Source organism: Tachysurus fulvidraco, chromosome 22, assembly GCF_022655615.1.
Source record: "Tachysurus fulvidraco isolate hzauxx_2018 chromosome 22, HZAU_PFXX_2.0, whole genome shotgun sequence".
In the NCBI taxonomy this organism is placed as follows: domain Eukaryota; kingdom Metazoa; phylum Chordata; class Actinopteri; order Siluriformes; family Bagridae; genus Tachysurus; species Tachysurus fulvidraco.
The window spans coordinates 11,417,451-11,439,984 of NC_062539.1; the positions used below are offsets into that span (position 1 = coordinate 11,417,451).

The 22,534-nt window shown below is 43.5% G+C and overlaps 1 protein-coding gene across 5 annotated transcripts in view; it reads left to right on the forward strand.

The window, feature by feature from the left end:
- dip2cb (disco-interacting protein 2 homolog Cb) overlaps nucleotides 1–22,534 on the forward strand; it is a 53,724-nt gene that overhangs the window by 29,428 nt on the left and 1,762 nt on the right. For all 5 annotated transcript variants that reach the window (XM_027137908.2, XM_027137906.2, XM_027137907.2 and 2 more), the window contains exons 10-37: nucleotides 874–965; nucleotides 1,122–1,232; nucleotides 1,386–1,509; nucleotides 2,622–2,731; nucleotides 2,836–2,938; nucleotides 3,052–3,116; nucleotides 3,200–3,293; nucleotides 3,487–3,606; nucleotides 4,230–4,344; nucleotides 4,451–4,590; nucleotides 4,711–4,847; nucleotides 5,175–5,383; nucleotides 5,672–5,786; nucleotides 5,977–6,178; nucleotides 11,928–12,025; nucleotides 13,466–13,546; nucleotides 13,687–13,810; nucleotides 14,912–15,033; nucleotides 15,944–16,055; nucleotides 16,147–16,256; nucleotides 17,351–17,481; nucleotides 18,271–18,439; nucleotides 18,626–18,796; nucleotides 19,546–19,607; nucleotides 19,721–19,778; nucleotides 19,908–19,982; nucleotides 21,200–21,374; nucleotides 22,327–22,450. In XM_027137908.2, the coding sequence (XP_026993709.1) occupies nucleotides 874–965; nucleotides 1,122–1,232; nucleotides 1,386–1,509; nucleotides 2,622–2,731; nucleotides 2,836–2,938; nucleotides 3,052–3,116; nucleotides 3,200–3,293; nucleotides 3,487–3,606; nucleotides 4,230–4,344; nucleotides 4,451–4,590; nucleotides 4,711–4,847; nucleotides 5,175–5,383; nucleotides 5,672–5,786; nucleotides 5,977–6,178; nucleotides 11,928–12,025; nucleotides 13,466–13,546; nucleotides 13,687–13,810; nucleotides 14,912–15,033; nucleotides 15,944–16,055; nucleotides 16,147–16,256; nucleotides 17,351–17,481; nucleotides 18,271–18,439; nucleotides 18,626–18,796; nucleotides 19,546–19,607; nucleotides 19,721–19,778; nucleotides 19,908–19,982; nucleotides 21,200–21,374; nucleotides 22,327–22,450 (3,349 nt within the window). The remainder of the gene's footprint in view (nucleotides 1–873; nucleotides 966–1,121; nucleotides 1,233–1,385; nucleotides 1,510–2,621; nucleotides 2,732–2,835; nucleotides 2,939–3,051; nucleotides 3,117–3,199; nucleotides 3,294–3,486; nucleotides 3,607–4,229; nucleotides 4,345–4,450; nucleotides 4,591–4,710; nucleotides 4,848–5,174; nucleotides 5,384–5,671; nucleotides 5,787–5,976; nucleotides 6,179–11,927; nucleotides 12,026–13,465; nucleotides 13,547–13,686; nucleotides 13,811–14,911; nucleotides 15,034–15,943; nucleotides 16,056–16,146; nucleotides 16,257–17,350; nucleotides 17,482–18,270; nucleotides 18,440–18,625; nucleotides 18,797–19,545; nucleotides 19,608–19,720; nucleotides 19,779–19,907; nucleotides 19,983–21,199; nucleotides 21,375–22,326; nucleotides 22,451–22,534) is intronic.

Consider the following 22,534-nt stretch of genomic DNA (forward strand, 5'->3'; position numbering starts at 1 on the left):
ATGAAATAAGTCTGCAATGATGAAAGCAGGCTGGATGTTAAAGCCTTTTTTTTATTGTTCAGTGTCAGTCTTATAACTTGTAACACACGCTTACTTGTCCATCTGTCTTGCTTGCGCTCTCTCTCGATTAACCCCCTACCCACCATGTACTGTATTGTAGGAAAGACCCCTGTTAATTACCCACAGGTGCTTGCTCATCCCTACGACTCATTACCCGTATTCCATCCTCCAATCACAAACCAGTGCTTTACCACGCCCCTGCCGCCACCCAGGCACAACCCAGTAGGATAAGTGGTGTATAGGATGGGTGGATGGATGGATGGGTGTAAAGCCCCAAAAACCAAAAGACATGGAAGCACTCACAAGTGTTTTTTGCACTCCTAGCCTTCTTTACTAAGCCCACCTAGTCTGTAGTGATCTTTCACCCACTCGCCTCTAAACATGAGGTGAAACAGTGAATAACCAGTTCACGTGTTCTGATTTTGTCTCCCCATGTTAATGTTAGCTTAAAAACCATTGTGCAACTTTGTAGATGCAAAAGTGGCCAGCATAGAGACAGTGGTTTTATGTAGAGAACAGGTTTTTACCCTGAGAAATCTACAACCGAGTTTAATATCAGCAACATGAAGAAATTATGCTAATCTGAATAAATTATTAGAAAAATGAGATTTTGCAAGCTATGCTTTTTTTGCAGTAGGTATGAAGTGTCCTATCTGTAGCAGGATTAAACTATAGGCTCAGCAACATATTAAATCTTAAAGCCTAACTCGGAAATGAGTTCCACTGAGAAAACTCAAGACAACTGTAATATATTGAAGAATGGCTTATTGTAAAATAAATAAACAATTCACCACAACGACTGTATCTGTGTAGGTAAGCTGTGGTCCAGGAGTATGAAAGTGGCCTATTACATCCTCCACAAACTCGGAACCAAGCAAGAACCCATCGTTCGGCCAGGAGACAGAGTACGTCTGACCTCCACTCACTTACTGTTACTCAGATACAGAGCGATCAGCATAACTATATTAATCTATCAAGTGTCATTCAAAAATGGTAAAAAGGGAGGATGAAGAGACTGTAACTGTCTTTCTTTACTTCTTTTGTGTGCGGGTGTGTGATAGGTGGCGTTAGTGTACCCCAATAATGACCCTGTGGCATTTCTGGTGGCGTTTTATGGCTGTCTGTTAGCCGAAGTCGTCCCAGTACCCATTGAAGTGCCACTTAGCAAAAAGGTAATACTTACTTTCAAAAAAATCATCTAAAACATTGTGATTGCTGTATGATGTGATCTGATAGAGAAATGCTAATTAAAGCCTGCATCTGCTTTTCTGTTTTAAACTAATACTCTCTTGGGTCATATTTTTGGGTTTATTTTTTCCCCAAAGGATGCTGGGAGTCAGCAGATTGGTTTCCTACTGGGCAGCTGCGGGGTTGCTGTGGCACTGACCAGTGATGCGTGCCACAAAGGTCTTCCCAAGAGCCTCAGTGGTGACATTGTCCAGTTCAAAGGTTGGGGACTCTGTGATTCAGACCTCATAATATTATCTCTCACAGTCTTTGTTTTTTTCCTGTTGTTCTAATGCTCTATGTCAGGGGTATTCAATTAAAATTCAAAGAGGCCCAGTTACTAAAATTTCCTCCCAGCAAAGGTCCGAATCTTATATTGTCACTTAAAATAGTGTACCCTCGTGTTAATAAAATCAATAATGCACATACATTTCTATATCATTTATTGTTAAATTTCAAGTGTTTTCAAGGTCTGAACTTGTCTGGCACTTGAATGGAAAACAATCCTGTAGTTGTCTTTACTACATGTCAAGTAACAGACAACAGACCCTGAATTTCTTCTGAATAAAATAAATAAAAAGTGCAAACACAGCTTTGAGCAGCCTGAACTTAGGGCCTATATTTCAAGTAATGTAAAACATTCAGAATCTTTTGAATAAAATAAAAGTGCTTTTAATCTTTAAGGAAAATAATTAAACAAAAGACTTTTGAGCTGCCCCTTTTTTAAACATTAACTACATTAATAACACATGAACTTTAGGCAAAAAGAACATTTCAAGTAAAATAGAACAGGGCAGAATTTACTGAATAAAAGAAAAGTGCAGAGCTTTGAGCAGCTCCATTTTTCCTCTCTCCTTTCCACCTCTCCTTACTCCCTTTCCATCTCCCGTCCCTAGTGAGAGAAATGGACATGTACCTGTCCTGTCAGCAGTTTGAATCTTAATTGTCCTGTCAGCGTAATTAGGTGCATTACTGCCACCTCCTGCTCTGGAGTATGGAACAGAAACAATCTGTTTTTGGCTTGGCTTTTGATGACGCTCCTGTCGTAATAACTAGATTAACTGCGCATGAACGAAATATTTATCTTTTTATTAATATAAAAGCACTTATATAATCTTATAATATCAGATTATAATGAGGACATGCTTAATATGATAATATTAGAATTTTAACGGGTCCGGGCAGACCCGTCACTCGGTCCGGCATTTGGTGATGCCCGCTCTAGGGTTACAGAGCTGCAGTTTGCCATCATTGCAACACTCACATCAGTTTCCAACAGTTTCCACAGTTCTTGTGCTTATTGCACTTGGTTACTTTCTCTTTTTTTCTCTCAGGCTGGCCAAAGTTGCTGTGGGTTGTGACGGAGTCGAAGCATTTATCGAAACCCCCCAGAGAGTGGTATCCTCTGATTAAAGATGCTAACAATGACACGGCATATATCGAGGTTTCAATTTTCCTTATTTTGTCATCTTTTCAAGTCTATAAGGTTTGTGTAGTTTTAAATATTATTCATTCTGTTTATTCATATATTTCTTATTATTTTGTTAGTATAAGACATGCAAAGACGGAAGTGTTCTGGGGGTGACTGTGACGAGAATGGCCATGCTCACACATTGTCAAACCCTCACACATACGTGTGGATACAGTGAAGGTAAGACGCACAGCATACACACACTCAGCTTTACACAGTATGAGAAACACACACTTTCACACACGCTTTTATATAGAACAAAAAAAAATAGAGTTTTGGTGTTTGTGTTTCAGCTGAGACTCTTGTGAATGTGTTGGATTTCAAGAAGGATGTAGGACTGTGGCATGGTGTTTTAACGGTGATTATTTACCTCCACAGTTAAATGTTATATCGTATGTCTGCTTTTTCCTTTTTAACTATCTAACTTGCTCCATGTTCCAGAGTGTTTTCAACATGCTCCACACTGTGAGCGTTCCGTATGCTCTCATGAAAGTGAATCCATTGTCCTGGGTACAAAAAGTCTGTCATTATAAAGGTACACACACACACACACACACACACACAGGCAGACTTTTTTTCCTTGTGAAAATTGTGTGCTATGTTTTATATAACGCCTAGGGTTAAGGTTTAACATCTAGGCTTTATTTAGAATTTAACTTTATTGGAATTTTAGTCCCGATAATATCATTGCTGTTGTCTTTCTCTCTCTTTCACCATATTGTGTGTAGCTAAAGTGGTGTGTGTGAAGAGTAGGGATCTACACTGGGCTCTCATAGCATACAGAGATCATAGTGAAATCAACCTGAGCTCTCTGCGTATGCTGCTGGTTGCTGACGGAGCAAATCCATGTGAGTGTGTGTGTGTGTGTGTGTGTGTGAGAGAGTGTGTGTGTGTGTGTGTGTGAGAGAGTGTGTGTGTGTGTGTGTGTGTGTGTGGGTGAGAGAGAGTGTGTGTGTGTGTGTGAGGGAGAGAGAGAGAGAGTGTGTGAGAGAGAGAGAGAGTGTGTGTGAGAGAGTGAGTGTGTGTGTGTGTGTGTGTGAGAGTGTGTGAGAGAGAGCGAGCGAGTGTGTGTGTGAGAGAGAGCGAGCGAGTGTGTGTGAGAGGAGAGAGCGAGCGAGTGTGTGTGAGAGGAGAGAGCGAGCGAGTGTGTGTGAGAGGAGAGAGCGAGCGAGTGTGTGTGAGAGTGCGAGTGTGTGTGAGAGTGCGAGTGTGTGTGAGAGTGCGAGTGTGTGTGAGAGTGCGAGTGTGTGTGAGAGTGCGAGTGTGTGTGAGAGTGCGAGTGTGTGTGAGAGTGCGAGTGTGTGTGAGTGCGCGAGTGTGTGTGTGTGTGTGTGTGTGAGAGAGAGCACGTGTGAGTGTGCATGTGTGTTCAGAAAATATCATCCTGCAACATTTGCACTATTAAATATGCACCCATCTCTCTGACCCATTTTCATTATTCCTCTTGTTTTCTTTTTTGCACTGTTCTCAGGGTCGATCTCGTCATGTGACGCGTTCCTGAACGTCTTTCAGAGTTTAGGGTTGAGGTCAGAAGTCATCTGTCCGTGTGCCAGTTCACCAGAGGCTCTTACCGTAGCTGTAAGGAGGTAAACCCACTGTCTCCAACATACTGCTAGAACTGTCAGAAGACAGCTGTGGGCTGTGGGAACACGACTGAGTGCTTGTGATACGTGGTGTGTGTCCTGCGTGCAGGCCGAGTGACAGCAGCTCTAAGCCTGTAGGTCGAGGAGTCCTCAGTATGATGGGACTGAGTCACGGCGTCATCCGAGTAGACACAGGAGAAAAACTGTCCGTCCTCACACTGCAGGACGTCGGCTCTCCCATGCCAGGAGGTAAACAGTGTCACAATGATCACACACAATCACACAATTGTTCTGTATGACGTTTATTGTGTAGCTATCTTTGGTTCAGTTTAAACATCTTCTCTTTGTCCGTCTCCGTTTCTGTCTCAGCCCTGATGTGTGTGGTGAAGCTGGAAGGTGTTCCTCAGTTGTGTAAAACAGATGAGATCGGAGAGATCTGTGTGTCGTCCATCGCCACAGGAACATCCTACTATGGTCTTACGGGCATGAGCAAGAACACTTTTGAGGTATGAATCTTCCACCTCTTTTCTGAATGTCTCTAAACAATAAATACTAACAGGTGTTTTTACTGAAGAACGTTACAGCGTGTGCTTTCCTTTATTCATAGATTTTGCAAATATTTTTCACCTTAATGTAGTTTCAGTAAACTTTATTTGTGTTGCATTAATACACTTCTTTAGAGAAGCTTCTTTAATATAATGTCATGTAGAAAGTAGAAATTATTTTAATTGCCGTCTTAGACACATGTTGTTCTTTAATAATGCTGTGTGTTGATGTTCTTTATTAAAAATATGCTGAACTATTTCTTTTCTCTCCCTCCTTCTCATTTGTAGGTGTGCCCTGTGTCGAGCAGTGGTGTGTTAGTGAGTGAGTGTGTGTTTGTGCGCACAGGATTATTGGGATTTGTAGGTCCAGGTGGAGCCATCTTTGTTGCTGGAAAGATGGATGGATTGATGCAAGTTGGTGGCCGGAGACACAATGGCGATGACATCGTTGCTACTGCACTTGCTGTTGAACCCATGAAGTTTGTGTACAGAGGAAGGTGTGTGTGTGTGTGGGGGGGGGGGGGGGTGTTTTATGTTTGGTTTAATTGTTGGCTCTGTAATTCTCTTGAGGTTTGTAGAATACAGCTCTATTACCGTGTAGATGTGTTGCAGTGTTCACCTCAAGTATCTCATACAGTCTGGACACTTGAATGTGTTGTTTTGAGCTTCATGAAAACTTAAAAAAAAAAAAAAAATACTGTAACTTTTATGAAATGTCAAAGAGGTCTGGACCCCAGTGCACAGCCTGTATGTACTGTAATGTGCGTGGTTGTGTGCGTCTGTAGGATCGCCGTGTTTTCCCTTACTGTACTTCATGATGAGAGGATCGTGGTGGTGGCGGAGCAGAGACCAGATTCTACTGAGGAGGAGAGCTTTCAGTGGATGAGCAGAGTACTGCAGGTACATTTCAGCCAGTCTGTAGTCATAATGTTTCTATAATTCTATAAAAAATAATGTGTCCTCCAGTATAGAGTTTATATATAGTCTCAAGTAACAAACTAGTTTAAAACACATTTAGCTTATAAAAGTATTAATATAATGTCTTAACCTGATTTTGTGTGTCTGTGTGTGTGTCTGTGTGTGTGTCTAGGCTATAGATAGTATTCATCAGGTTGGTGTGTATTGCCTGGCACTGGTTCCATCTAATACCCTGCCTAAAACTCCTCTTGGAGGAATCCATCTATCTGAGACGAAGCAGCTGTTTCAGGATGGAGCGCTGCACCCCTGTAACGTCCTCATGTGCCCTCATTCCTGCGTCACCAACCTGCCTAAACCTCGACAGAAACAACCTGGTAAACATCATTTGTGTATTTTTGTACAGGTGGACAGCGCTTGTGTGTGTGTGTGTGTGCGTGTAGGGACTGTGTGTGTGTGTGTGTGTGTGTGTGTGTGTGTGTGTGTGTGTGTAGGGACTGTGCCTGTGTGTGTGTGTAGGGACTGTGCTTGTGTGTGTGTGTGTGTAGGGACTGTGCTTGTGTGTGTGTGTGTAGGGACTGTGCTTGTGTGTGTGTGTGTAGGGACTGTGCTTGTGTGTGTGTGTGTAGGGACTGTGCTTGTGTGTGTGTGTGTGTAGGGACTGTGCTTGTGTGTGTGTGTGTAGGGACTGTGCTTGTGTGTGTGTGTGTGTAGGGACTGTGCTTGTGTGTGTGTGTGTGTGTAGGGACTGTGCTTGTGTGTGTGTGTGTGTGTGTGTGTAGGGACTGTGCTTGTGTGTGTGTGTGTGTGTGTGTGTGTAGGGACTGTGCTTGTGTGTGTGTGTGTGTGTGTGTAGGGACTGTGCTTGTGTGTGTGTGTGTGTGTGTGTAGGGGACTGTGTGTGTGTAGGGGACTGTGTGTGTGTAGGGGACTGTGTGTGTGTAGGGGACTGTGTGTGTGTAGGGGACTGTGTGTGTGTAGGGGACTGTGTGTGTGTAGGGGACTGTGTGTGTGTAGGGGACTGTGTGTGTGTAGGGGACTGTGTGTGTGTAGGGGACTGTGTGTGTGTAGGGGACTGTGTGTGTGTAGGGGACTGTGTGTGTGTAGGGGACTGTGTGTGTGTAGGGGACTGTGTGTGTGTAGGGGACTGTGTGTGTGTAGGGGACTGTGTGTGTGTGTGTGTAGGGACTGTGCTTGTGTGTGTGTGTAGGGACTGTGCTTGTGTGTGTGTGTAGGGACTGTGCTTGTGTGTGTGTGTAGGGACTGTACTTGTGTGTGTGTGTGTGTGTAGGGACTGTGCTTGTGTGTAGGGACTGCGCTTGTGTGTGTAGGGACTGTGCTTGTGTGTGTGTGTGTGTAGGGGACTGTGTGTGTGTAGGGGACTGTGTGTGTGTAGGGGACTGTGTGTGTGTAGGGGACTGTGTGTGTGTAGGGGACTGTGTGTGTGTAGGGGACTGTGTGTGTGTGTAGGGGACTGTGTGTGTGTGTAGGGACTGTGTGTGTGTGTGTAGGGACTGTGTGTGTGTGTGTAGGGACTGTGTGTGTGTGTGTAGGGACTGTGTGTGTGTGTGTAGGGACTGTGTGTGTGTGTGTGTAGGGACTGTGTGTGTGTGTGTGTAGGGACTGTGTGTGTGTGTGTGTAGGGACTGTGTGTGTGTGTGTAGGGACTGTGTGTGTGTGTGTAGGGACTGTGTGTGTGTGTGTAGGGACTGTGTGTGTGTGTAGGGACTATGTGTGTGTGTAGGGACTGTGTGTGTGTGTGTAGGGACTGTGTGTGTGTGTGTGTAGGGACTGTGTGTGTGTGTGTGTAGGGACTATGCGTGTGTGTGTAGGGACTATGCGTGTGTGGGGACCGTGCTTGTGTGTGTGTGTGTGTGTAGGGTCTGTGCCTGTGTGTGTGTGTGTGTGTGTGTGTGTAGGGACTGTGCTTGTGTGTGTGTAGGGACTGTGCTTGTGTGTGTGTAGGGACTGTGCTTGTGTGTGTGTAGGGACTGTGCTTGTGTGTGTGTAGGGACTGTGCTTGTGTGTGTGTAGGGACTGTGCTTGTGTGTGTGTGTGTGTGTGTGTGTGTGTGTGTGTAGGGACTGTGCTTGTGTGTAGGGACTGTGCTTGTGTGTAGGGGACTGTGTGTGTGTGTGTAGGGGACTGTGTGCGTGTGTGTGTATGGACTGTGCTTGTGTGTGTGTAGGGACTGTGCGTGTGTGTGTGTGTAGGGACTGTGTGTGTGTGTGTGTGTGTAGGGACTGTGCTTGTGTGTGTGTAGGGACGTGTGTGTGTGTGTGTGTGTGTGTGTGTGTGTGTGTAGGGACTGTGCTTGTGTGTGTGTAGGGACTGTGCCTGTGTGTGTGTGTGTAGGGACTGTGCTTGTGTGTGTGTGTGTGTGTGTATAGGGACTGTGCTTGTGTGTGTGTAGGCACTGTGCCTGTGTGTGTGTGTAGGGACTGTGCTTGTGTGTGTGTGTAGGGACTGTGCTTGTGTGTGTGTGTAGGGACTGTGCTTGTGTGTGTGTGTAGGGACTGTGTGTGTGTGTGTGTAGGGACTGTGCTTGTGTGTGTGTGTGTAGGGACTGTGCTTGTGTGTGTGTGTAGGGACTGTGCTTGTGTGTGTGTGTAGGGACTGTGCTTGTGTGTGTGTAGGGACTGTGCTTGTGTGTGTGTAGGGACTGTGCTTGTGTGTGTGTGTGTAGGGACTGTGCTTGTGTGTGTGTGTGTAGGGACTGTGCTTGTGTGTGTGTGTGTAGGGACTGTGCTTGTGTGTGTGTGTGTAGGGACTGTGCTTGTGTGTGTGTGTGTAGGGACTGTGCTTGTGTGTGTGTGTGTAGGGACTGTGTGTGTGTGTGTGTGTGTGTGTGTAGGGACTGTGTGTGTGTGTGTGTGTGTGTGTGTGTGTAGGGACTGTGTGTGTGTGTGTGTGTGTGTGTGTAGGGACTGGGTGTGTGTGTGTAGGGACTGGGTGTGTGTGTGTAGGGACTGGGTGTGTGTGTGTAGGGACTGGGTGTGTGTGTGTAGGGACTGGGTGTGTGTGTGTAGGGACTGGGTGTGTGTGTGTAGGGACTGGGTGTGTGTGTGTAGGGACTGTGCTTGTGTGTGTGGGGACTGTGCTTGTGTGTGTGTGGGGACTGTGCTTGTGTGTGTGTGGGGACTGTGCTTGTGTGTGTAGGGACTGTGTGTGTGTGTGTGTAGGGACTGTGTGTGTGTGTGTGTGTGTGTAGGGACTGGGGGTGTGTGTGTGTAGGGACTGTGTGTGTGTGTGTGTAGGGACTGTGCTTGTGTGTGTGTGTGTGTAGGGACTGTGCTTGTGTGTGTGTGTAGGGACTGTGCTTGTGTGTGTGTGTGTAGGGACTGTGCTTGTGTGTGTGTGTGTAGGGACTGTGCTTGTGTGTGTGTGTGTAGGGACTGTGCCTGTGTGTGTGTGTGTGTGTGTAGGGACTGTGCTTGTGTGTGTGTGTGTAGGGACTGTGCTTGTGTGTGTGTGTGTAGGGACTGTGCCTGTGTGTGTGTGTAGGGACTGTGCCTGTGTGTGTGTGTAGGGACTGTGCCTGTGTGTGTGTAGGGACTGTGCCTGTGTGTGTGTGTAGGGACTGTGCCTGTGTGTGTGTGTAGGGACTGTGCCTGTGTGTGTGTGTAGGGACTGTGCCTGTGTGTGTGTGTAGGGACTGTGCTTGTGTGTGTGTGTGTGTAGGGACTGTGCTTGTGTGTGTGTGTAGGGACTGTACTTGTGTGTGTGTGTAGGGACTGTGCTTGTGTGTGTGTGTAGGGACTGTGCTTGTGTGTGTGTGTAGGGACTGTGCTTGTGTGTGTGTGTAGGGACTGTGCTTGTGTGTGTGTGTAGGGACTGTGCTTGTGTGTAGGGACTGTGCTTGTGTGTAGGGACTGTGTGTGTGTGTGTGTGTAGGGACTGTGCTTGTGTGTGTGTAGGGACTGTGCTTGTGTGTGTGTAGGGACTGTGCTTGTGTGTGTGTAGGGACTGTGCTTGTGTGTGTGTAGGGACTGTGTGTGTGTGTGTGTAGGGACTGTGTGTGTGTGTGTGTGTAGGGACTGTGTGTGTGTGTGTGTGTGTGTAGGGACTGTGTGTGTGTGTGTGTAGGGACTGTGTGTGTGTGTGTGTAGGGACTGTGTGTGTGTGTGTAGGGACTGGGCTTGTGTGTGTGTAGGGGACTGGGCTTGTGTGTGTGTAGGGGACTGGGCTTGTGTGTGTGTAGGGGACTGGGCTTGTGTGTGTGTAGGGGACTGGGCTTGTGTGTGTGTAGGGGACTGTGCTTGTGTGTGTGTAGGGGACTGTGCTTGTGTGTGTGTAGGGACTGTGCTTGTGTGTGTGTAGGGGACTGTGCTTGTGTGTGTGTAGGGGACTGTGCTTGTGTGTGTGTAGGGGACTGTGCTTGTGTGTAGGGGACTGTGTGTGTGTAGGGGACTGTGCTTGTGTGTGTGTGTGTGTGTAGGGGACTGTGCTTGTGTGTGTGTGTGTAGGGGACTGTGCTTGTGTGTGTGTGTGTAGGGGACTGTGCTTGTGTGTGTAGGGATTGTGTGCGTGTGTGTGTAGGGACTGTGTGCGTGTGTGTGTAGGGACTGTGTGCGTGTGTGTGTAGGGACTGTGTGCGTGTGTGTGTAGGGACTGTGTGCGTGTGTGTGTAGGGACTGTGTGCGTGTGTGTGTAGGGACTGTGTGCGTGTGTGTGTAGGGACTGTGTGCGTGTGTGTGTAGGGACTGTGTGCGTGTGTGTGTAGGGACTGTGTGCGTGTGTGTGTAGGGACTGTGTGTGTGTGTGTGTAGGGACTCTGTGTGTGTGTGTAGGGACTGTGTGTGTGTGTGTAGGGACTGTGCTTGTGTGTGTGTAGGGACTGTGCTTGTGTGTGTGTAGGGACTGTGCTTGTGTGTGTGTAGGGACTGTGCTTGTGTGTGTGTAGGGGACTGTGCTTGTGTGTGTAGGGGACTGTGCTTGTGTGTGTGTAGGGGACTGTGCTTGTGTGTGTGTAGGGGACTGTGCTTGTGTGTGTAGGGGACTGTGTGTGTGTGTAGGGGACTGTGTGTGTGTGTGTAGGGGACTGTGTGTGTGTGTGTGTAGGGGACTGTGTGCGTGTGTGTAGGGGACTGTGTGCGTGTGTGTAGGGGACTGTGTGCGTGTGTGTAGGGACTGTGTGCGTGTGTGTAGGGACTGTGTGCGTGTGTGTAGGGACTGTGTGCGTGTGTGTGTAGGGACTGTGTGCGTGTGTGTGTAGGGACTGTGTGCGTGTGTGTGTAGGGTCTGTGTGCGTGTGTGTGTAGGGACTGTGTGCGTGTAGGGACTGTGTGCGTGTGTGTAGGGACTGTGTGCGTGTGTGCGTGTGTGTAGGGACTGTGTGCGTGTGTGTAGGGACTGTGTGCGTGTGTGTAGGGACTGTGTGCGTGTGTGTAGGGACTGTGTGCGTGTGTGTTGGGACTGTGTGCGTGTGTGTAGGGACTGTGTGCGTGTGTGTAGGGACTGTGTGTATGTGCGTGTGTGTAGGGACTGTGTGTATGTGCGTGTGTGTAGGGACTGTGTGTGTGTGTGTGTGTGTGTGCGTGTGTGTAGGGACTGTGTGTGCGTGTGTGTAGGGACTGTGTGTATGTGCGTGTGTGTAGGGACTGTGTGTATGTGCGTGTGTGTAGGGACTGTGTGTATGTGCGTGTGTGTAGGGACTGTGTGTGTGTGTGTGTAGGGACTGTGTGTGTGTGTGTGTGTGTGTGTGTGTGTGTGTGTGTGTGTGTGTGTGTGTGTGTGTGTAGGGACTGTGCTACTGGGCGAATGGAGCTCTTTTTAATGTTACACACAAATAACTACGCAGCTATAATATATGTACTGTGTGTCACCCAATAATAAAAAATGGTCCTTTGTCAATGATGTTGTTATTTTCGACAAACTATTAATAAATTCACACATCTGTTCATGTAATGGATTGCTGGATTAGTCTATTCTGAGTTTTTGTCCAGTTTGATTTTTCACCCACACTAGAACTGCATTTTAACTGCTCAAAACGGAAACTGTACAAATGGTGTTTTAAAAATATTGTGTCTCTCATATTAGAAGCAGCAGAAGCTTGTTGAGTAAAAAGTGGTACAGACGAGGTTTATGATGCAAAGGTGTGTGTGTGTGTTTGTGTGTGTGTTACAGAGGTTGGTCCTGCCTCTGTTATGGTAGGGAACCTGGTGGCAGGAAAGCGGATGGCGCAGGCCAGTGGGCGAGACCTCAGTCAGGAAGACAATGATCAGGTTTGTATGCATGTGCATGATTGTGTCTGTAAATTGTGTCTTGACAATTTACAATTGTCAAGAAAAATGTCGACACCTTTATTTGTGATTTGTGACAGACACAAACATCAGTCTCAAATATGTGTAGCTATTTGCCTAGGAATGTAGACCTGCTCACTCCTACAGTTTACCAAGCGATCAATCATGTGGCATCAGTGCATATAAATATATATATATATATATATGAGAGAGAGAGATTTTAAAAATATATGCCTTGCTGTTGAAGGAGTTCAGAGAAGAATGGACAGATGTAGGGCTGTGCTGCGGTGACACACATAAACACACTCACAAACATCTCAGAATGCACATGAGTGAATGGGCTGCAACAGCAGAAAACCATATTGGGTTCCACTTCTGTCAGCCTATAAATGAAAACTGAAGCTGCAGTAAGCAAATACTCACAAAACTAATCAACTAAAGATTGGTACAAAGCCTTGCCTGTCTTATGTCTGATCAATTTCTGCACTGATGGTAGTTTCAAGGCTGGACCACTGCAGCTCACTGCTGGCAGGTCTCCCTCTGAACACAATTTGTCCTCTGCAAACGATCCAAAATGCAGCTGAAGCAAAGTTCCCACACCCCACCCCACTGCCGCTCTCCCTTCACTGGCTTCCAGTAGCTGCACACATAAGATTCAAAACACTGATGCTTGCCTACAAAGCCAAATCTGGGGCAGCTCCCTCTTATCTCAAAGCTCTTATCACTCCTCACACTGCACATCCCACTCTCAGAGCTACCAGCACTGCTCGACTGGTCCCACCATCTCTCAGCATAAGAGGTAGGTACACAGCAAGCCATGTAGAATGAACTTCCCCTAGATGTTCGAACAGCTGAGTTACTGGCTATCTTCAAACGATGGGTGAAGTCCCAACTCTTCCTGACACAAATAAAATAACTTTTATTCCCTATTTTTATGTATTTAATGAAGTCTGTGACCTAGTGAACCAGTGATGATGTATACACTGATAGAGACTTCACAGCACTTTTGTACATCGCACTGGATAACAGCGTGTGCCAAAGGCTGTATATGTAAATAGTAAGCAGAGAATTTGATATCAACAACATGAACACATGGAGCCAACCTGCTACATCATATACAGTAGTGAGTGAGTTGGGATCAGATGAGTCACCTGAGCTGACAGGAAGTCTGTAGCAGCTCTAAGACTTTTGCACTGCAGTCACATGATTGGCAAGGTTTCAGTTGAATATCCACATCAATAAAGTGGATGGTGAATGTATTTGTGTGACATTTACTATTTTGTAGCAGAACTTACAGGCTGTGTTCATATACAGTAATGCATATGGCTGATGATGTGTATATGTGTGGAACATGTGTTTTTATTTGGAACATTTTGTGTGTGTGTGTGTGTGTGTGTGTGTGTGTGTGTGTGTGTGTTCCAGTTCCTTTTCCTGCCTGAGGTGTTGCAGTGGAGAGCTCAAACTACACCTGACCACATACTTTACACGCTCATTAACTCAAGGGTAATACACACACACACACACAATGATGGCCTGACACTGTATACACTGTGTGTGGTTCTTTAGGCAGTGCTCATAACAGAGCATAAACTAAACTCACAGCACACTCATTTCTCTCACATTTAATTGCTTGTGTGTTGTAGGGAACAGTGGGCAGTTCTCTAACATGTCTGCAGCTCCACAAAAGAGCTGAGAAGATTGCTGCACTTCTGTTTGAGCGAGGGCAACTGCGAGAGGGAGATCATGTAGCATTAGTGTACCCACCAGGTAACCACATTTCCTTGTCTTTCTTTTTTCTATTTTTTTTTATTAATTAATACTTGTTATTGGTTAGTGAGCAGTGGAAGAGTAACATTTAAACATCATTAAGATTGTGAATTAAGGCCCATGGGGACCTAAAGTCTACTATTTTTCCATTCTTTTCCAATTTAATACAAAAAATATTTACAGACAACTTATTATTTATTGAAATGTTTTCAATAATTTTACTTATTATTATTATTATTGTTATTGTTATTATTAAAATTTATTTACAAGAATTTCAGCCTTTCAGCATTTAGACAATATTGCACAGTAGATATTGTAAATAATGTGAGTTGGTATAGTGCACATACTAATACAGTAATACAGTCAGTGTTTATTGTCAGCTCTGCTCAAGTTATAGTTTGATGGCTGCTGGTAATAAAGGCCTCCTGTGGTATTCTGTGGTTGTCTTCGCTGCTCTCAGTCTATGGCTGAATGTGTTCCAGTAGGTCTCCAGTGTCTTATGCATGGGGTGTCACACGTTGTCAGGTATACTGAGAAGTTTCCTTAGCTTTCTCCTCTCAGACACCTCAGCCTACTGACAGAGCCTGCTTTCCTTATAAGCTTGTTGAGTCTGTTGCCATCGGGGGGAACCGAGCATGTTGTTTTCCACAGGGCAGGTACAGTCATCATTACCTCAGGCTCAGGTTGAATATGTGCTGAAAAACACAGTGTGCACACAGCTGAGAAGCACATCCTCTGTGTAAGAGACTTAGTCTAGGGCTAATCTGTCAGGCCTGCAGCCTTACCAGGACAAAGGCAACTGGAGATTGGAGACAGAGTGAGTCGTATGCCTCCATGGCATTAGCATACAGCAGTCCACAAACTCTTAAAAAGTGAGTATGGTTGATTCCAGGATGGTGTGGTTGAAATACCAGAGATAGCTATGAAGACACTAGGGGGCAGGGTCTGAAATCTCGCTGTCACAGAGCCGATGTCAACAGCCTTCAACGTATCAGCGCTAGGAGGAATGTAAACTCTCTGGGCAAATATGGATAGATGAATACCTCAGACTTGTAGAGCCCATTGTAAGTCTGTATGTACTGTTGTGTTTGTGTGTCACAGGTTTAGATCTGATTGCTGCTTTTTACGGTTGCTTGTATGCCGGCTGTATCCCTATCACAGTTCGGCCACCTCATCCCCAGAACATCTCTACAACTCTACCAACTGTCAAAATGATTGTGGAGGTAAATACACCAACACACATCCTTACACTGGAACAGGAAATCTATACATGTGGTTGTGGTGTTTTGTTTTTAAACTGTATTATAAGTGCAGGTCATTACACAAACTGCATTAGTTCTGGGTCAGGGGTTATTAACTGGGGACAGAGGTCCAGGTTTACATTTTTTTAGTGGTCCAAGTCAGCTAATAATCAGCAGAGCAGATCAACATATGAAATGAAAACAAATTGCCCATAGTTCTGTGACTTAAAACTTGAGCAGCTACTGTAGCTAATTGTCTGCTGCTCTAATCGCATGCATCTTTATATGTTACTGTATATAACTGAAACGTGCTCATTTGATCAGGGACTAGCTACAGGAAGATTGAGTTTTCAGACTATCACTGATTTTTGAAGAGGTAAATTGAAGTGTTGGTGCAAAATGAGTACAACCACTAGGAACATTTATAGCCATAAACTTTAAATCCTTCATAGTTTAACACTGAAAGCTAAATGTCAGCCATGATAGCACAGTCAGTTTTTGTTGAATACTCCTGGTTTAAAGTGGAATAATGGAATTTTTTTAATGTGGCTTAAATGCCATGAAAGCCAATATTACACATATGATACACACTGATCAGCTGGACGACTGGGTTCCTGGTGTGCAGGGGTTACTACATAAAAAGGTGGTCCAAGGAAGGACAAATAGTGGACCAGCAAAAGGGTCACGGAGCAATAGAGGAAGTTGGATTGTTCTGATGAATCACATTACATCACGTGGACAGCCAGGTGATTTTTCCTGGTGGCCCAAGCAGAGCTACACAATATTAGGCAGATGTTTTAATGTTATAGCTGATTCATGTATTAAAAAACACTGGTAAAATTACCGATTGTAAAAATGACTGTTTTACTTAAACACTCTTTTGTGTGTGCAGGTGAGTCGTTCGGGGTGTGTCATGACCACACAGGCAATCAGTAAACTTCTGAAGTCTAAAGAAGCATCAGCTGTGGTGGACCTTCGATCATGGCCACCTGTCCTGGACACAGGTGTGGGTTGTGTGAGAGAAATATTTAGAGTAAATAAACTGGTGAAAACTTGTATATATATTTATGTTTATTTATATTTATGTATATTAAGACGATCTACCAAAGAGAAAGTCCCATTTGCTGTATAAGCCATGTGATCCAGAGTCTTTGGCCTACTTAGACTTCAGTGTGTCCACCACTGGCATGCTTGCTGGAGTAAAGGTACACACACAAACACTAACGTGGAAGTATGCACCCTCACACAATCACAAAACATGCTAAGAGATGGACATGACATGACTGTGTGTGTGTGTGTGTGTGTGTATTTCATCCCCTTCATTTTCATATTAAGCAATTGGTTGTTTCTGTGATTTATGGTATTATACAATGCACAGCAAAACATGAAGCACAAAGTAAAGCAAATTTAAGACCAGATAAATATATTATCAGATTCAACTGAATAACTATTCTCGTAGCCTGGTAACCGAAAAAGACCTGTAAGCTCAAAGGTAATATCCACATCCTTTCACACTTGCTGGTGCATTTGGAGAAGTCTGAATACAAGTGAAAGTGGTGCTTTGGGTTTGTTTGCGGTTCGATTTAGTTTCACGTAACAAACACTGGCTGAGAGGTGTGTACAGTTAAACATGTGCTTGTGAAACTCTGGCAATTACTGGTCTGAAATTCAGTCAAGGATGTTAAGGAAACTTCTCATAGATATGACAAATCATCCAAGCAAAAAGAACACGGTCAGCATTTTATAAATAACTGGTTTAATCCATGAATCTATCCGACATATGGTTTACATTTACATTGTTCTTTATATTTGTGTCCTTTAAATTTTATGTATGTTTGTATGTTGCAACTTCTGTACTTTGGCTCAGTTTCTGCCTTAGGGGTCTTTTTTCATGGCCAGAAATAAAAAAGAATTAATTGACTTAATATCTTATTATGGCCAGATATACATTTAGATCCATTTCACAGAAGGAACTTAATAAGGAAATGAAAATGTCCAGAACGTCATCGAAATAAAGAATGTCTGTATATATATAGAGGCATTTTAAATCAGAAGGCGTTTGCAAACAATTAATAATAATAATTATACCCCAAAATTGTCCAATTTCTCTTGACCCCTTGGAATGATTGGCTTATGTTAAAAAAAAAAAAAAAGATTCTGCAGCTCAGTGTGATCCATTGATGTAAATGAATAGTATAGTCTTACTGTAGTCAGTATAATTTGATCATTTTCTGGTGGTGATAACGATCACAATGACATTTGTCTTTTCGACATTTTTCTCTCTCTCTTCACCCTGCAGATGTCTCACAGTGCTACCAGTGCTTTATGCCGCTCTATAAAGTTGCAATGTGAGCTTTATCCTTCCCGTGAAGTAGCTGTGTGTTTGGATCCCTACTGTGGATTGGGTTTTGTCATCTGGTGCCTCTGCAGGTACAGAACATCTTATATATTAAGAAGCTAGTCGTAAAACATGAGAAAAGTGAAAAGATCAGATGTTATTGTCCTATTGCAAAGCTCTTGCTGCTTAGGGTAGATTGAGTCTTGATGTAATAGAGAGTAGGGAGAGAGATAACCGAGTAATATGGGACCCTACAGACTGGATACATTTTCGAGACATGTGTTTGTTAAGGAAATTGGCCAGAGAATACATGTTGCACAGGATAAGCGAGCTCTGTAGGAACTACAGTGATGAGTGTTTTCATAAAGAACCTCCTAGCTCAATCAGTAACACTAGTATTATTGCATTACCTCCTCATATAAAACTAATCCTGATTAGGGTCATTGGCAACACCAAAGAGGGTCTAGCAGGGGCTTCAGCATCCCCAAGAAAGAACAAAGCTCCCCCATAGCACCCCAAACATATTTGTCTTAAAGCAATACTATAAAGACTGTGTTCTAATTAATAATTTAGTTAATAATTTTAAAGAACAAATGAACGTGTGTGTAATGTCATGTTGTGTTTTTATGTATATATGAAAAATTGTTTTTCGTGCTTCTTTAATTTCATAAAATAAAAAAAGTAATAATAATAATAATAATAATAATGGTTAAAAACATAAGGCCAAGACCTATTTTGCAAATATTATTTGTAATAGCTCAACTTCCTGTAAATAAACTGCATTCAAAAATTCTCTGGTGCCTCCCTTAGGGCTTAAAGTGTCTTTATGTTCTGTTTATATTGTGTTTAATTAATGTAATGTGTGGAATTTGTGTGTGCAGTGTATACGCAGGTCACCAGTCCATACTGATCCCTCCAGCTGAGTTAGAGGTAAACCCGGCCCTGTGGTTGCTCTCCGTCAGCCAGTTTAAAGTGAGAGACACGTTCTGTTCTTACTCTGTCATGGAGCTCTGTACCAAGACCCTTGGCACGCTCACTAACTCACTCAAGGTGTGCATCCACACACACACACACACACACACACACACAGTAAAGCACACAACCCCTTTCACAAAAGCAAGATTCATGTGTATACTTCCACTGACAGGTTGACAGATATCCATTCATATATAAACACTGCTTCTAATGACAGTACTGACAACTTTTTCTGTTCCTCTGTTTGTATCTGACTCTCAGGCACGAGGACTGGACCTGTCCCGTGTACGCACGTGTGTGGTGGTGGCCGAGGAGAGACCTCGCATCTCTCTGACTCAGTCCTTCTCCAAGCTTTTTAAAGACGTTGGGCTTCACCCTCGTGCTGTCAGTACTTCCTTTGGCTGCAGGGTGAATCTTGCTGTGTGTCTGCAGGTCAGTTAATATCTCAATCAGCGCTGTTTTAAATTGAAATATTTATTTAAAAAGAATCAAACTTCCTGACTTTCATGATTTCGTTGTGATTATATTAATGCAATATAGTAAATACATTGACTGTAAAAAGCTGAATAAATTGGTACCCTTGGAGAATCCCTGTGTGAAATATAAGAAAAAATGATTGTAGACAGACAACCATTACAACTATATTTGGGTGTAGCCACAAACAGTCTGGTCCCAGAGATGGAAGCACACAGATGTATAGAATGTTTTGTATGCATTAGCATTATAACTTCCCTTCACTGGAACTCAGAGGCTCAAACCAGTTCCTGCATGACCGTGTCCCTGGACAAAAAGTGAGGTCAGAGAAGACATGGTTTATCAAGGTTAGAGTGGACAAACTGGTGTCCTGCACAGAGCACTGACCATGACTCCATGTCCTCAGGCCTCCTCCCAGCGCCTCAGCGCCTCGCCTCACTAATGATCTTGTGATTGAATCTAATGGTTATTATAACAATATACAGGGAACTAATTCAGGAATGGGATGTTCACAAAGCTCATAAGGGTATGATGGCCAGGTGTCAGCATACATCTGGCTATATAGTGTGTATCTGAATTAGCACATGAATTTATATCATTAAACATTTTGGCACAGTTTAGCTTTTGATGTTAAAAACAAATGCACTGTTATGATTTTTATAATGAGGTGAGCAAGAATAAAGATGTGTGTGTGTGTGTGTGTGTAGGGGACGTCAGGACCAGACCCCACTACTGTCTATGTGGACATGAGAGCACTCAGACATGACAGGTAGCACATCCACAATTGACACGTTTATCTGTTGTTGTGGGGGTTTTTTTGGGGTTTTTTTTATCTTTTTGGACTGTTTTTTAATACTGTCTGTCTGTGTGTGCGCGCTGTAGAGTACGTTTAGTGGAAAAGGGATCTCCACATAGTTTGCCCCTCATGGAGTCAGGCAAGGTCAGAAATCAAATATGCCATTATTTTTTTTAAATTAGCTAAAAACCTTTAACATATTGTGTGTAAATATCAAAATATTGTATTTGATAAATAAACACAAACTCCTTTTATTTTCTCTTGGATGTGCAGATCTTACCAGGTGTCCGGATCATTATCGCCAATCCAGAGACGAAGGGGCCAATTGGAGATTCTCATTTAGGAGAGGTTAGACCAATCAAATGCTGTCCTAGAGCAAATGATATATAATAGCATAAAAAATGGATATTCTGTAAATGGGACTTTAAAATATACAATGGTGTGAAAAAGTGTTGCCCCCTTCCTGATATTTTGTTTTTGCACGTTTGTCACACTAATGTTTCAGATCATCAAACAAATTTAAATATTAGTCAGAGATAAACAAGTAAACACAACATGCAGTTTTAAATGAAGGTTTTATTATTAAGGGAAAACTAAATAGAAACCCACAAGGCCCTGTGTGAAAAAAGTGTCGTCGTCGTCCCCGTTAAAACATAACATAACTGTGGTTTATCACACCTGAGATCACTTTCTCTATCCACACGCAAACCTGATTACTGTCACACTTGTTCACAATCAAGTAAGCACTTAAATAATGACTGACAAAGTGAAGTAAACCAAAAAAACCTCAAAAAATTGTTTAATGCTGAGGCCATGTCCACACTAATCCGGATATATCTGAAAACAGAGTTTACGTCTAAAACGCTCCGCGTCCACATTATCGTTTTCCAAAAGTTGCTCATCCACACTGAAATGTATGAAAATGCTTACATCTCCCTACTGCGCATGAGTAAAGCTTCGACTGCGTCATTTCCGCTAGGCGTTTATTTGCTTTCGACTGCATCACATGACTAAAAATGCGTCATAGTATTCAAAAGCCTCCGTCTTCACAGTCCACACTAAGACGCGAAGACAGCATTTTCAAATTTATCTGCTTTGGAGAGCATCTTCCAACAGCTACGTTTTCATTGACTTAAAACGCCGTCTCGGGTTGGACGAAAGGACAAAACAGAGAGAAAAATATACGTTTTCAAAAGAAAATGTATTAGTGTGGACATGACCTGAGATCCAAAGAAATTCAGGAACAAATGAGAGTAAGTAATTGAGATCTATCAGTCTGGAAAAGGTTATAAAGCCATCTTTAAAGCTTTGGGACTCCAGCGAACCACAGTGAGAGCCATTATCCACAAATGTCCGCGTGTTGTGTTTACTTGTGTTATTTAAATTTGTTTGATGATCTGAAACAATAAAGTGTGACAAACATACAAAAAAATACAAAATCGGTAAGGGGGCAAACACTATTTCACTCCATTGTAGGTGTAGAAGTATATATGATGAGTGTGTGTGTGTGTGTGTGTGTGTGTGTGTGTGTGTGTGTGTGTGTGTGTGTGTGTGTATATACGCAGATATGGGTGCACAGCAGTCAGAATGCTAGTGGATATTTCTCTGTATTTGGAGAGGAGAATGTTCGCTTGGACCATTTTAGTGCCAGACTCAGTTTTGGTGACACACAAACTGTCTGGGCGAGAACCGGCTACCTCGGCTTCCTCCGCAGGACAGAACTCACCGACGCCAGTGGAGGTGAGTGTATCTAATTAACTCTGCACCCATCACACAACCACCATTTGGGAAGTGGTCAGATACTTGCTTTGTTTTAGGCACGCAAATGTAACCTCAGGAACTTATTTGAACTGTAACAGAGCAACGTAACAAACTTAGAGAAAGCCTGTACACCTTGTTCTGTATACATGAGTTCACTGGGTTACTGTGACTGACAGGGGAAAGAGTGTACGCCGTACTGTTTACACCATTGTGACCTGCATTTGTGTCTGAGAGATAAATGATGAACAGAACATCAAATACACAGAATATCAGAACAGCGTGCTTTGGTACTAGATAAAATTCAAATGTTGTGAAAGTTCGAACGAACACAACACCGTTGTTTTTATTAATCTGACAATCAGATGTTTTTGCACGCTGTGTCTACTGGTTGCTTCAGTAATCACACAGTGTAAAATCACCCAAAGCATGTTGATTAGGATCCAGTTGATAAAGTAAGTCTGCCACAAATGAGTCATTTTCCAGCAGGATAAAAATCCAAAAGGTCCAAATCCATAGAGAAAAAAAAAGGATAAATTTCCACAGACCCACAGGATAACCTCTGACTTTGAGCTGATTCAAAGGACCCCACAAGCATGGAGCTTGGATACTAGACAATCTGGAGACATTAAATACTTTATTATTTTCTTATAACGCTACTTAAAGTATCTTTACCCAGGGTGCCAATAATTATGTAGCTGATTCTGTTATCTCTCTTGAGTGAGTGCTGCTTTCTGCATCGTAATATGTTACCAGATACAGCTTTTCTGTTTGTTTGTTTTTTGTTTGTTTAAGTGTTACAGGTTTGGTTGGATGAAATGCATCATGAAATGAATGAAATCAAAAAATGATTTTAACAGTTTAAAACTTTGCCATTTCAAACCTCCCTATTATATTGTGTGTGAACTCATTTTCTGTACATGTTTTCCTGTAGAGAGACACGATGCTCTGTATGTAGTGGGAGCACTGGACGAGGCAATGGAGCTGAGAGGGATGCAGTACCACCCCATTGACATAGAGACTTCCATCATTCGAACCCACAAGAGCATTACCGAGTGGTGAGTACATGTGTGCCTCCACACATAAATGGCCATTTCTAATAATACACAAACACAGAAGCATGTGTATTAAAGTTTTAAACA